This window comes from Callorhinus ursinus, unplaced genomic scaffold, assembly GCF_003265705.2.
Source record: "Callorhinus ursinus isolate GAN/ISIS: 27379988/994484 unplaced genomic scaffold, GSC_fseal_2.0 scaffold65, whole genome shotgun sequence".
NCBI classification, from domain to species: Eukaryota; Metazoa; Chordata; class Mammalia; order Carnivora; family Otariidae; genus Callorhinus; species Callorhinus ursinus.
Window position 1 is genome coordinate 2,490,380 of NW_027397127.1, and position 13,540 is coordinate 2,503,919.

General features: G+C 44.0%; 1 protein-coding gene across 3 annotated transcripts in view; it reads left to right on the forward strand.

Moving 5' to 3' along the window:
* Positions 1–13,540, forward strand: part of AMOT (angiomotin) — a 62,162-nt gene that overhangs the window by 27,373 nt on the left and 21,249 nt on the right. For all 3 annotated transcript variants that reach the window (XM_025853671.2, XM_073885772.1, XM_073885773.1), the window contains 3 exons: positions 2,099–2,243; positions 3,109–3,201; positions 5,639–5,784. In XM_025853671.2, the coding sequence (XP_025709456.1) occupies positions 2,099–2,243; positions 3,109–3,201; positions 5,639–5,784 (384 nt within the window). The remainder of the gene's footprint in view (positions 1–2,098; positions 2,244–3,108; positions 3,202–5,638; positions 5,785–13,540) is intronic.

A 13,540-nucleotide genomic window follows, 5' to 3' on the forward strand; every position in this document is an offset into this window, starting at 1 on the left:
CTCTCTATCTCATTCTCTCTCTCAAATAAATAAATAGAATCTTTAAAAAAAAAATCTGTACTGGTTTCCCACTGACTACGGGATAAAGTCCAAATACCTGGCATGAAAGCCCTTTTATGATCTGACTCCAGTCTATCTTTACAGCCAGATCTCACCAGCTTCCCTCTGTGTACCCCACAGTGTCCAGCCAAATGAGACTACGGGTCATTCTGGGAATGCATTCACTCACTCAGAATAGAACACCCTTCCCCTCACCTCTGCTCATTGAAATCTGACCTAGCTTTTAGGATCTGACTGGAAATGCCACCGCCTGCCCGAAAGTGGTCTCCTCTCCCTTCACCCCAACCAGGAATAATCTTTTCCTCCCCTGCACTTTTGTAGCACTTACTTCTACTGCTCTGAGTAAGGCATCCTTCTCTTTATTCTTTTATTTGATTACATCGAAAGCTCCTTGAAGGGAAATAATGTCCTCATTCATACCTACACACCCCACGGGTATTTTATTTTTTACTTTTATTTTCTTTCATTTTTTTTTCCTGATTATCTTTTTTTAAAATTCTTTTATGAACGTATAATGTATTATCTGTTTCAGGGGTACAGGTCTGTGATTCATCAGTCTTACACAGTTCACAGCACTCACGATAGTACTTACCCTCCCCAATGTCCATCCCCCAGCCACCCCATCCCTCCCACCCGCCTCTACTCCAGCAACCCTCAGTTTGTTTCCTGAGATTAAGTCTCTTATGGTTTGTCTCCCTCTCTGGTTTCGTCTTGTTTCATTTTTCCCTCCCTTCCTCTATGATCCTCTGTCTTACTTCTCTAATTCCTCATATCAGTGAGATCATAGGATACTTGTCTTTCTCTGATTGACTTATTTCGCTTAGCATAATACCCTCTAGTTCCATCTACATCCGTGCAAATGGCCAGATTTCATTTCTTGATGACTGCATAATATTCCATCGTACATATATCTACCACATCTTCTTTATCCATTCATCTGTTGATGGACATCTAGGCTCTTTCCATAGTTTGGCTATTGTGGACATTTTAAAGAGCTCTGTAACTATTTGGCCCATGGTGAAGGTTTGTTAGAGTGAATTGAACTACCCCATAAGGGCTGAGGCTTAAGCGTTTTTAGGATTCGACTCTGCCACTGACTTGATCTCAGAAAGGTCAATTTCACTTTTCCCTCTGCTACAACAGGGGAGAAGGTGTCCTTGTAAAGGTGGATAGCAGGGCACATAGAAATAAACACGCGAAAGCCCTTTGGACACTCGGAAATAATGTTATCTACATACTATATAGTGTCAGTAGTATTTTCAAAATTAAGAAAATTCTTTTTTTAAAAAAAGATTTTATTTATCCATTTGACAGAGAGAGAGACACAGCAAGAGAGGGAACACAGGCAGGGGAGTGGGAGAGGGAGAAGCAGGCCTCCCGCAGAGCAGGGAACCTGATGCAGGGCTCGATCCCAGGACTCTAGGATCATGACCTGAGCCGAAGGCAGATGCCCAATGACTGAGCCACCCAGGCGCACCAAAATTAAGAAAATTCTTACGCAGAAATGAAAATCATTTATAACTGTACTTATGAAATTTATTCTCTCCTATCGTCTTCTCTGAAGGCAGAAAGTGTATTTGTTTTTAACGTGAGGGAATCTCATGACCCTGTGAATTAGTTCCTGAGCTGAATGTTGACTTTAGAAATCCTTCTGGGGGGCATCTGGAGGGCTCAGTCAGTTAAGTGTCCAACTCTTGGTTTCGGCTCAGGTCGTGATCTCAGGGTTCTGGGATTGAGCCCCATGTAGGGCTCCGTGCTCAGTGCAGGGTCTCCTTGAGATTTATTCTCCCTCTCCCTCTGCCCCTCCCCCGACCCTGCCCATGGACTACAGATCTCGCTCTCAAATAAATAAATCTTTTTTTTTTTTTTTTTAAGAAATCCTTCTGGGAAACTCTTCTTATCTGACTGTGTTATGCTGGCCTCCTAGCCACCTGTAAAGCCCTGGGAGAAGCTGTCGTTAAGGATTTGCATATATGCTTTCAGACCATCTATCCCATTAAGCTCCTGCCATCCCCACTATCTTTCCTTTTTTTTTCAGGTGGAGACAGAAATCCAGCGTGTCTCGGAGGCATATGAGAACCTTGTAAAATCATCCTCCAAAAGAGAGGCCCTGGAGAAAGCCATGAGAAACAAGCTTGAGGGTGAAATTCGAAGGATGCATGACTTCAACAGGGATCTGAGAGGTGAGAGGGTCACTTCTGAAGCATTGGCCAAGATGGCGAAGGGAAGGAGTATACATTGAGGCTCTCAGGGCTTGTCCAGCCCACTAGTATGGCCAGTAAGTTGCAGGGCATAGACCGAGCTAGGTTTTGGCGACTGCAGCAGAACTTGGTCCCAAGCTTGCTTAACCAGGGTGGGATGAGCCGAGGTGTTAATCAGACAGTATCCCCCCCGCCGCCCGCCGGGACTCCTGGACCCGCCTGGCCTGCCCCACAATCCATGCTGCCTTTCTCCTTGAGAGGTTTTGCAGAGGTCTGTCTGTCTTTGGGCTGTGCAAGCTTGAAATAGTGATGTCCTCCATTGTTTCTGGGACTCCCTCCTTTTATTTTTACCTTAACACGATAATACTGAAGATGGGGAGAAATGACCACCTTCAAAACTGATGACCTTGGGGATATTATTTTCTGTCTTTGGACTTAAGATTGTCTTACTGATAAAATGAGACAACTGAACTAGACACTGCCCATGGTCCCCTTCTAGCTTTGATGTCCCATGATTTTAAAGACTTCATAATAACTTTGATGCTCTTTTTCCTGGCAAATGAAAGATGTCATATATTCAGGGATAGATTCCTTCATCGGAATTAAGAATTTGGCACTTCGGTTTTGTCAGGGAGGGGTGAAAGTGTTAAGTGCTCACCTCCTCCTTCCCAACCACGGTTTAGTGTTGTTTGGGGCTCCACATTTGTAAATCTATGTCTGTGTCACCTATTCTTGGGTAACAAGAAGAAGCAGGCTTATTTTGCCCAAGATCAGTACTTAGAGGGCACACGCCATGTGCTTGGAAGTTTGTGTATGAGGCCCTGTTGGTTGTCTCTGAATTCCACAGAGCGTCTAGAGACTGCCAACAAGCAGCTTGCGGAGAAGGAATATGAGGGATCAGAAGATACCAGAAAAACCATCTCTCAGCTCTTTGCAAAAAGTAAGTTTGAAAGCTCTGGCAGCAGGTATTAATGTGTGATTGGGAGCCAGATGTGTAAAAAGGTCACACAGTTCTGCATATCCTTCTAGAACAGCCGGGACAGAACGAATGCCATCTAGGGGTTCTTCTTCCTGTTCAAGCATAAAGCTGGGATTCCTGTTCTTTTTTCCTTCGAGGCCAAGAAGGCTGCTTGCCACATTTAGCCACATCAACATGGCTCCTTCTGTATTAGACCAGAGAAGCCCCTTGAAATCCCTGCTTTTGTCACAAGCTAGCTGAAAGGGACCTTTAGTGAACATGGGGTCTCTGCATGTTGGAGGGATTTATTGTTGAAGGCTCCCTGGGCTGGCTGTGGTAGAGACAGGATTAACATGCGCCATCGATGATGAGCGTTTGGAATACCTAATCGGCACCTGCGGCTCCCTTAGTTAAACACCCCGTATTACATCATATGGTTCCATATTGATCAAAGGAGTCTCCTATTCGAGCCCAAAGTTGAGAGTCCCGGGCCTTAGTGAATTTCCTTCACTGCCATGGCCTGAGCTACTGACTCTGGTCACAGAGTTGGAGGATGTGGGGGAGGGCAGAAGTACATCTTCCTCATAATAGTGTTTCCTTTGTCTGGAAATGCTCCGAGGACCGTGACAATGAACTAATCCTCTTCTTTATCGGTCCCTAATAGACTCCACCCAGCTAGACAATGCCTCATTCTTTCCAATTGCCACAATAAAACCAGCAATAAAAACTCTGCAGTGGGTTGAGCCCATAGGGGGAAACAGACGAACTACCCTCACTCTGCAGATGCCCGTGATTGGTGCTGCCTACCCCCTGCCCCCGCCTCCCTGTGGCTCCCAGCTGGAGTAGCGCACGCACGGTGGGGACTTGTCAGGCCCCATCTTCGCGGGGCCTCCACATGCCTCTTTCAAGTCATTCCACGCAGCTTCCAGTCAGCTTTTACAAGTTTGTTTGATCTTCACTTACAATATCCCCCTCCCTCCCCGGGTTGCTCTGTTGTGCACTGGCCTTAGAAGTGGGGCTTTTTTTCTTCCTCATTTCCCCGAGCCTCCTGTTCCTTTGTCAGTCTGTCTCAGAGGGAAGAATGCAGTTTTTCCGGTGTCCTCAGTACCTGGTGTAAATTGTTGCTCTTGGGGTGTCGTGGTGACCCTGGAAGCGGGTTCCCTGGTGGAGAAGGTGGTGGCCCCCCAGGACAAAACAAAACAAAAGAGAAAATGTATGGAGTCTTGCCCCGGATCTGCTAGTTCATCCTCCTTCCTCCCTGTGTGGCAACGGTATTTCAGGGGTCCTGGGAGCTCGGCTACTGGTTTATAAAATGTGGGAACTTAATAGATAAAAAGTGTATTAACGGCAGGGGCAAAGGCTGCCGCATGGTTCTAGAAGGGAAAAATGGACTTGAAAAGCCTCCCTGGGGAATGTGTTCCACTTACCCTCGAGAGGCCAAACCAACACAACCCTAGGAGAAGGCAGTCTGGTTAGAAAGAGTTTAGAACAGCCTGGCCTTAAGTATGGGCTCCGCTGTGTGCTCATTTACTAATTGGGAGACCGCGCACAAGTTACTCAGGCCCTCTGGGTCTCTGTCTTTTCATATACAAAATGGAGAAGAGAATAACACTTTTCCTTGCAGGGGAGTCCTTCTGAGGACTAAGTTAGCATGATACTTGGTAGGCATTTAGTATTTGACAACTGCTCATTTCTTTCCAAGGTACAGCTGAATAGGTAAGTAACACCAGAGTGGGAAGGAAGGCGAGGCTGCCCTATTAAAGTTTCTCTTACAAACTTAAGTATCATGGTCTCCAGAGGAAGGGCACTCTACCTCCAAATGAGAATCAAAACTGCTCCTTTGAGTTTCTGGCATGAGGCCTGTCCTAGGTAAAAGGGGAGGGTCCTAGAAAGGCCGAGGGGATGATTACACGTGTCTTGTTCTTCTGTACCTACGATGCAATCCTGGACTTACTTCAGTTGGAAAATAATGTTAGTAAAGAGTGGGATTTGGAGTTTTATACATTCTGTGAAATACCATTTTTAGACTGATTTAATATACTGTCACAAGATAATAGGGAAAACTCTGGGGGACTCAGTGGCTCTTTTGCGAATACAAAACCACTTGAAGAAATAAAATTGAAGAGACAAGCCTGCCTGTTCTTCTGATGTGTGTGTATTCTTTGCATCATACTTTTCATCACACTCTTTACATCTACTTTCACGTTGCTTCTGCACAACAACCATTGTTAAGTGACTTTTCTGAATTTACATAGCAAGTTGGTGGCAGAGCCAGCGAGAGAGTCCAGATCTTGGGTGTGCTGGTTCTTTTGGCTATGTGTTAGACAATGTTTAATAATGGGTATGATTGTCAGTTTTACCCAGGTAAGGTTTTGAGCCAGCCCCAGAATGGCAGTAATGATAATTCATGTCTTGATAGATAAGGAAAGCCAGAGGGAGAAGGAGAAGCTGGAGGCCGAGCTGGCCACTGCCCGTTCTACCAATGAGGACCAACGGCGACACATTGAAATCCGAGACCAGGCCCTGAGCAACGCCCAGGCCAAGGTGGTCAAGCTGGAAGAAGAGGTATGTGTAGTTTCCTTAGGTATCATATGAGCCTGAGGTGGGGAAGGGCTGGGAAATCAAGGGATCAAGGGCACTGGGGACTCCCCAGTTTGGTGAACTGGCAGCTACACAATCCCCCAATAGGAAGGTACCATCTGCTACTTCTTTTTTTTTTGTTTTAAAGATTTATTTATTTATTTGAGAGCGCAAGAGTGAGAACACAAGCGGAGGGAGGGGCAGAGGGAGAGAGAGAATCCCAAGCAGGCTCCCCACGGGGCACACAGCCTGACTCGGGGATCCATCTCACTACCCGAGCCAAAATCATGAGTCGGACACTTGAGTGACTGAGCCCCGCCATCGGCTACTTCTAGTCATAGCTGCGCTGATGTGAGTGCACTTTGATTTCTTTTCTCTTTCTCTGCAAGTTCCTTCCTTTGGCTCCCGAATAGAAAATCACCAAGGTCAAGGAGCAATTTCCATTTGCTCGTCCATGTAATAAGCTAGCCACCCCCCTCTAAGTTCTTACTGTGGACCTAGCCCTGCCTTAAGCCTGTGACAGATATATACTTTTTAATTTTTGCCGTTATAGGGCTTTAAAGCATTTTTTTTAGAAGGGCTAAAAAAAATGATTCCAGATATTTTTAAAGTACTCCAAGGATCTTAACATCAAAATGGTCCTTGTCTCCCCATACTCAGTGGGAAGTTGGTCCCCTTAGGTAAAAAACTAAAGTAAAATAAATGAATCTTGATGGCTGTGCCCCTTATTCTAGGATTTATTTTGCAGATTGGTTTTCAGATAGAAGCAGTCTTTTTTTTTTTTTTTAAAGACTATTTATTTATTTGACAGAGAGACACAGCGAGAGAGGGAACACAAGCAGGGGGAGTGGGAGAGGGAGAAGCAGGGAGTCCGATGCAGGGCTCGATCCCAGGACCCTGAGATCATGACCTGAGCCGACGGCAGACGCTTAACGACTGAGCCACCCAGGCGCCCCTCAAATAGAAGCAATCTTGAACAGAATGGGACCCAGGGACAATTTACAGTTTGTGGCAGGCCAGGAGCTGTGCCCCGGCTCTTCCTGGCTGGGTTGTGGAATGTAGGTACGTGGTGGGGTGACATGGTCACTTTTTTGTGTGTGTGAGTATAGAGTATTTCTTTGACAAATACAGGGGCCCCCAAACTACTAAGTGTATGATAAATATGTATCTGATTAGTCTTGATGATAAATATGTATCTGATTAGTCTTGATGTAGATGTTACTAGATTGCAACACTGAACTGTGTTCATGTGAAATAGAGGGAATATTGCTCCTGGCCTGTCATTAATTAATCTTGCATACCAGTTGTCACTGTATTGAAGTACTACTAACTCTTCAATGTTTTGTACTTCAGGGAATGGGTGTGTTCCAGCAAAAATTGATGCCAAAGTGTAACTTGGTGAAGAAAATTTCACATCTCACTAGCTATTCTAAAATTTGAATTGTTTTAAGAGAAGAAATAGCCTCCACTGTAACATTGGAAGCTTTATAAACTTGAGACCAAAAAAAAAAAAAAAAAGTGTTTAGTGACCAAGCCCTCAGCATTGTGGCTCTTGTATGTATGAGCTGTCTTTCCTACCTTCATTCATTGCCTGCTTCTTCTCCCTCAGTAAGAATGGTTCTATTTCCTAGAGATCTCTTGACTTACAGATATCCTTTGCTTTTTGGGGTGGGGATTAAAATGCTTGTTGGAGGGGCGCCTAGGTGGTTCAGTCGGCTAAGCGTCCGACTCCTGATTTTGGCTCAGGTCATGATCCTCAGGGGTTGTGAGATCGAGCCCTGAGTGGGCTCCACGCTCAGCGGGGAGTCTGCTTGAGATTCTCTCCATCTCCCTCTCCCTCTGGCCCTCCTCCTGCTTGCTGTCTCTCAAATAAATAAATCTTTAAAAAAAATGCTTGTGGGTTCATACATTTCCAGTAGGTAATGTCACCTGACCTATGATGTCCTTGACCTGATTTGCTTAATCGTTAAACTTCAGGTTGCATAAAATCAAGCTGATGTCCTGCTTCGTCAGCTGTCTACATCAGAAATACTGCTAAGTTGCTTTATTGAACATGAGGAATACTTGTATATGTCTGGTATCCAGACCGAGGGAGCACACCCTTTAACCTTTTGCTACACCTCATCTATGTTTTTCCTTCCCCTTTTTGTGAGGAAATCACAGAGTAAATTACAGGGCAAGGATAAGACTGTGTTCGTTTAGAGAAGGGAAAACTGAGAGACTGGCTGAGAAGTAGCTTGCTGGTGGTCACATGGCAAGTCTTGGGTAAAGCCAGGAATAAAACTGGAATCTCATGACTCTTCATTCCCTAGACCTTGCTGCCTGTCTCCCTGTCTGAATCATCCTTTGGTTCCATTCCCAAAGAGAAAATGTGGGCGCTTTTTCAAATTTAGTAACCTCTGCATCTTTTCATTTTAAAAAAAAATGCTTCACCCATTGGGCCCCTCTTTTTCAACAAGCCCATGAGAAGCTTGTCCGGAGTGATTTGAGATTGGAGTGTAGACACAACCCTACTGCTCCTCCAGGAAGGGTGCCCATCCGGTAGGAGATAAATGGGGACAAAGACTCTGCAACTCTCTTGGTTTGCTGTGTCCTAGGGCTCAGTGGTAACTGGTTGTTAATCATGAAAATAATATACAATATACATCTAAGGAGAGGATGTTAATTTGTAGTTCCCCCTGGGCAGCCCTCACTGCAACAGTTGCCTGAAATATATTTCTGGCTTCTGAGGCTTTTCTGGGCATTCGTTCCGGAGAATTTTAGTCATTTTCCAGGGCCCTGCCCCCGAAACACATAGATTTGCAATTTAAAAAAGAAGTTCTGAAAATTGGGCGAGGATCCAGTCATGGCATCTAGTGTCCAGGTATCTTAAATGAGTTCATCAATTATTGTTAATTTTTTAGTCCTCCTCCCACTCGTACCTCTGCTCAGAGTCTAGTTGTTGGGAGACTTGAGTTGCTGTTGCTAAAGGGGGTGGGACATTTGATGGAGAGAGCGGGCTGGAAGCCTTCTACCCAATGGCGTTGAAAGACAGAGGTCATGTAATGTCTCCCAGACTCTCAAGCCCACGTAGGGGCTCGAAACCGTGTCTCAGGAAAAATCCACTAATTCTTCTTTTCTTTTCTGTCCTAGCAGCCTATCAGACCTGGGTTTGCTCCTGGGTGGTGTTTGCCTTATCTCCTTTATAATATTCAAAGGAAAACATTCCTTTTCCTTAGTCCCCAATACAGGAACAGGTTATTGAAGTTTTCCTCGTCTGCTGCAACTCAACCCCCATTAAGCTCCTTCTATCTGGGGTAAAATTTTTAAGTATGGAACATTACGGAAGGTAGCTCTGGAACTAAGGAGTCTTCAGTGTTCACAAAGTTAGTGAACATCTCCAAATCGAGAAGGGTATTCATGAATAGAAAATGTAGTCGTCTATCTGTTGGAGATAACTCACATAAAATCATTTTTGAAGACAGAGGGATATGTCAGACATTTGCTATGTCGCATTATAAACAGAGAATTTAGTTATGGCTTACAAATGGTACCATGAATTTTCCTTAGAAGTTCTTCCAAGGGAAACCTCTGTAGTCTACTTAGCAAATGAGAATTAGGGAAACTTTCCCAAATTAAGTCGTTGGTCTAGGGAGTATTTTCTTAGCCTACTAAGTGCAATGTCAGGTCAATACCTATATCGAGTTATTATGTCGTTTACCTGAAACTGATATAATGTTATATGTCAAATATATCTCAATTAAAAAGAAGATGGCCAGGGAAATATTATGACTAGTTTAATAGTCCGAGGACCCTTGCATGTATTTGTGTCTTTCTCTGCACAAAGTCCTCATTTAGATGCTCTTCCTGAAATTCATTTCATTTTTCTAATCCCATTAAGGCTCTTGCCCATGATACTCTTCACTGTGCTCTGAGCTCTATACAGAAATGTGCCTCAGGCTTACAGAGAACTTTCTCCCGCAATCACAACTTCTTCCTCTTCCAAGCCCAGCAGAGATTCTCTGAGGGACCCTGCTCTGTTGACATCTGGGGAGGTATCTTGCTGGAAAGGGCTAGCACTTTTACTAAAGGAGAGACCTGGTTTTTTGGTGATACACTGTAATCCAGGTCTTGCCACCAATCTGCAGCCGATGCAGCAAGTAGCAGCCAAGGTAAATTGTGCCTTTCCATCCTTGCCCTTATCTTTCGGGACACGTAGGTCGTGTTGAAGTGGAAGCTCATTAAACTCCAAGTCAAAAGAACTCTGTGTCCCACAGCAACCGTGGCATTCTCCCATGCAAAGGACCTCCCCCAATCCCCCCCACCCACTACCACTAATTTGACCTCACTGGAGAGTTTCGACAGATGCCTGGCATATCCACTCACAAGGCTCAAGGCAGCCCAGGCTTCTGGCTGGCTACTGCCTTATCATGATCCAGAGCTGAGCCACTGCTTGGGTAATTGTTTCAGGCATGGTGGGAAAAAGGCCCTGGCAGGATCAAAGAGGGAAGATGCTGCGGGTGGGCTGCTTACTGAGCAGAGTGCACTGGACGGGAGAGAGCGGAATGTGGGAGGGCTGACAAAAAAAAAAGCCAGTGAGCCTCGTTCTTTGGCTTTAGGCTAGAATGACAGCCACAGAGATTCAGGGAAAAGAGGCCCAAGTGTTAACCTTTTCTGAACTGCAGTGGCTGGCGATGATTTAGACATCACAGTGATGAACTCTTGAAGGCAGTGAGTTTTCCAGTGTCCTTTTGCCACTCCACTCGCTTCTTCAAAACAAAATTCGTATGCTTTCCTTCCATTTCCACCATTAATCTTTTACGGCTGATAGTTTTTCTTATTTCTAATTCCCTTGCCGCTTACTTGATTTGTCATTTTGCTTTTGGAGATGGACAGTTTTCTGCTGTCACACTTACCCACACAGTACCATAACTAGTCTCCTTTCCCAGCATTAGAGGGAGATGTGCTAGGCATAGACATTTATGTCTCATCCAAAATCATCTCCACACAATAGCATATTGTGTGAGTAGGTAAAACTCACACAATAGTTATGATGGATTATAAATGTGGATGGAAGGTCTGAGGGTACTAATTATGTGCGCATTTAGAGTGTTGATAGGAATTCAGATAAAGTACCTTATCTACCCAGGAATCTTCCAAGGTGTTCTGCTGATGGATTATTGGCTTATTTGAAGGGCATTTCATCTAAGGATAACATTCCCCATATTTATGGCAGCATTTTTTCTTTTTGAGAGAGAGCCTGAGGGGGGTAGAGAGAGAGAGAGAGAGAGAGAGAGAGAATCTTAAGAGAGAATCTTAAGCAGGCTCCACGCCGGGCCCTTAACCTACTGAGCCACCGAGGCGCCCTGGCAACACATTTTTTTTGAAGTTGGTGTTGCTCCACCCAATATGTTAAGAAATTGTGTCCCCACCCCAAAAAGAGATGGAGCAACCTCTCAGAGCTTGATTTTCTCAGTTTTTCCTGTGATTTTCACTTTTTCAATTCCCAAGTTGGAAGCCTTGTATAATTTCTTCAGCCTCCTTAACAGAATGAACTCTGTTGTCTTGGTAGCAAGTTTCTAGAGGTGGTTTCTACTCTTCAGTTCTTTTAATATCCACCAGTGGACCACAGCCTCTTGGCAATGGACAGAGGCAGCTTGCTAATACCAGGGTAGTGTTACCAAATTGCTTCAGAGGGAACTCTTACTTGGAGCCAGGGGCTCCTGAGTAAGACTAACTCAGATCACACAGAAATCACTGAAGGGTCATGGAGCAACATATGAACTAGTTGTACGAAGGAGAGGACCAAAGAAAGTACACTGGAACTGTGACATCTGTGACATAGTGAGTGGAGTTGTGGCAGTGGAAGGGAAGATGAAAATCAAACACAGTGAAGGATGTCCTCTATGGCACTGGACTTAGCTCTGTATAACTAGTTTTAGTGTCTCGTAGCCAATGAAGTGTGTTCCTATGATGGTGTTCGTCCAGCCAGTAATAATAGCCTACCCCCCCTCTACCTATCCATCTGTGTATTTTTTATTTATTAAGACTTTACTTTTTCAGAGCAGTTTGAGGTTTCCAGGAAAATAAAAGGTAAGGTATAGACATTTTCCATCTACCCCCTGCTCCCACACCTGCATAGCCTCCACCGTTATCAACACCCCCCACCAGAGAGGTCATATTTGTTACAACTGATGAGCTTATGTTCACACATCAGTGATCCGAAGTCCATAGTTTATATTAGGGTTCACTCTTGGTGTTCTACCCTCTGTGGGTTTGGATAAATGTATAATGACATGTATCTACCATTATGGTATCATGTAGAGTATTTTCACTCCCTAAAAATTCTGTGTTCTGCTTATTCATCCCTACCCCCTATGTAATTTTTTTAACTTTTTGAAAACATTTCCAAATCTATTATTATATCTCCCACCATGAACCTTGCAAGTTTTGTCTTCTTTTAACAGATTAGGAAATTAAAGTGCAGACAGATTATACAGTTAGTGATAAATCTAGGACAAAACCCAGATCTCTTAATTCCAAAATATCCTACCCTATGCTTTGTCCACTTAAGCAGGCTCCACGCTGGGCCCTTAACCTACTGAGCCACCGAGGCGCCCTGGCAACATATTTTTTTTGAAGTAGGTGTTGCTCCACCCGATATGTTAAGAAATTGTGTCCCCACCCCAAAAAGAGATGGAGCGACCTCTCAGAGCTTGATTCTCTCAGTTTTTCCTGTGCATACATGGAAAAGGTCAATGATTAAATGACTTCCTTGCAAATGGCTGAGGTAAATGGGTAGCTTTAGGGGCCCTAGAAGTAATTTTGTATATAGCCATCTTTTAAAAAATAAATTTGAAAGACATCCACAGTTGTTGGAGGAAGGGGAAGGGATGCTATCACGTGGTATTCATTTGCAGGGATCAGATTTTCCTGAGTCAGAAGGGGGTTAAGAGATCTGCCAAATGCTTGGGAATGGGTTCAAATTATTGCAGAAGAGCAATGGAAAAATATGATTGATTGAGCTCAAGAATATTTGCCTTATTCTTCATTGGATTGCCTTTCTGCTGTTCTTCCCACTTTATGATTCCCCTCTAAAAATTTCTCTCTGAATCACAATGACTTGAAACCCTTGACTTGCCAAAGTAAATACATTGATGAATGTATGTGTTTATTGTTCATATATTTGTAGTGTTACAGCTAAACTATCCTATGCTCATTTTTATTCTTCTGTTTGACAGCTCATTAATATTAACTGGTTACCAAGAGGGTAGTGAACAGTGAACTAGAACTAGAATCTCAGAGATGCAAAGGAGTAGAAGGTCCCTGCCCTTATGGGGCTTATGGGATACTGCTCTCCAATGGGGCAGGGACTTTGTCTTGCTTCCCATTATATCACTACTGCTCTCCGATGTAGAATAGGGTCTGACATATGATAAGCATTCAGTAAATATTTGTTGAATGAATGAATCCACACATGAATAAAATCTTTTACGATGACTGCTAGTAGAGTACACATTATGAGAGGTTTTTGAGAAAAGCAGCAATCAGGGTCAGATAAGATTAGTAAAGGAAAAACTCCTGGAGAGATTAGTGATATGGTGAGGAGGGATGAAAAAATGATCAGACGAAAGAAAGAAAGAAAGAGGAAGAAGTGATCAGATTACTACAAAGATTGAGTATTTGCGAGGTAGGCCTGGTTGAATTCTAAGGCAGTAGGGAGGCAGCCACATTTTGATAAAAGCATTTTTAAGAGTCATAT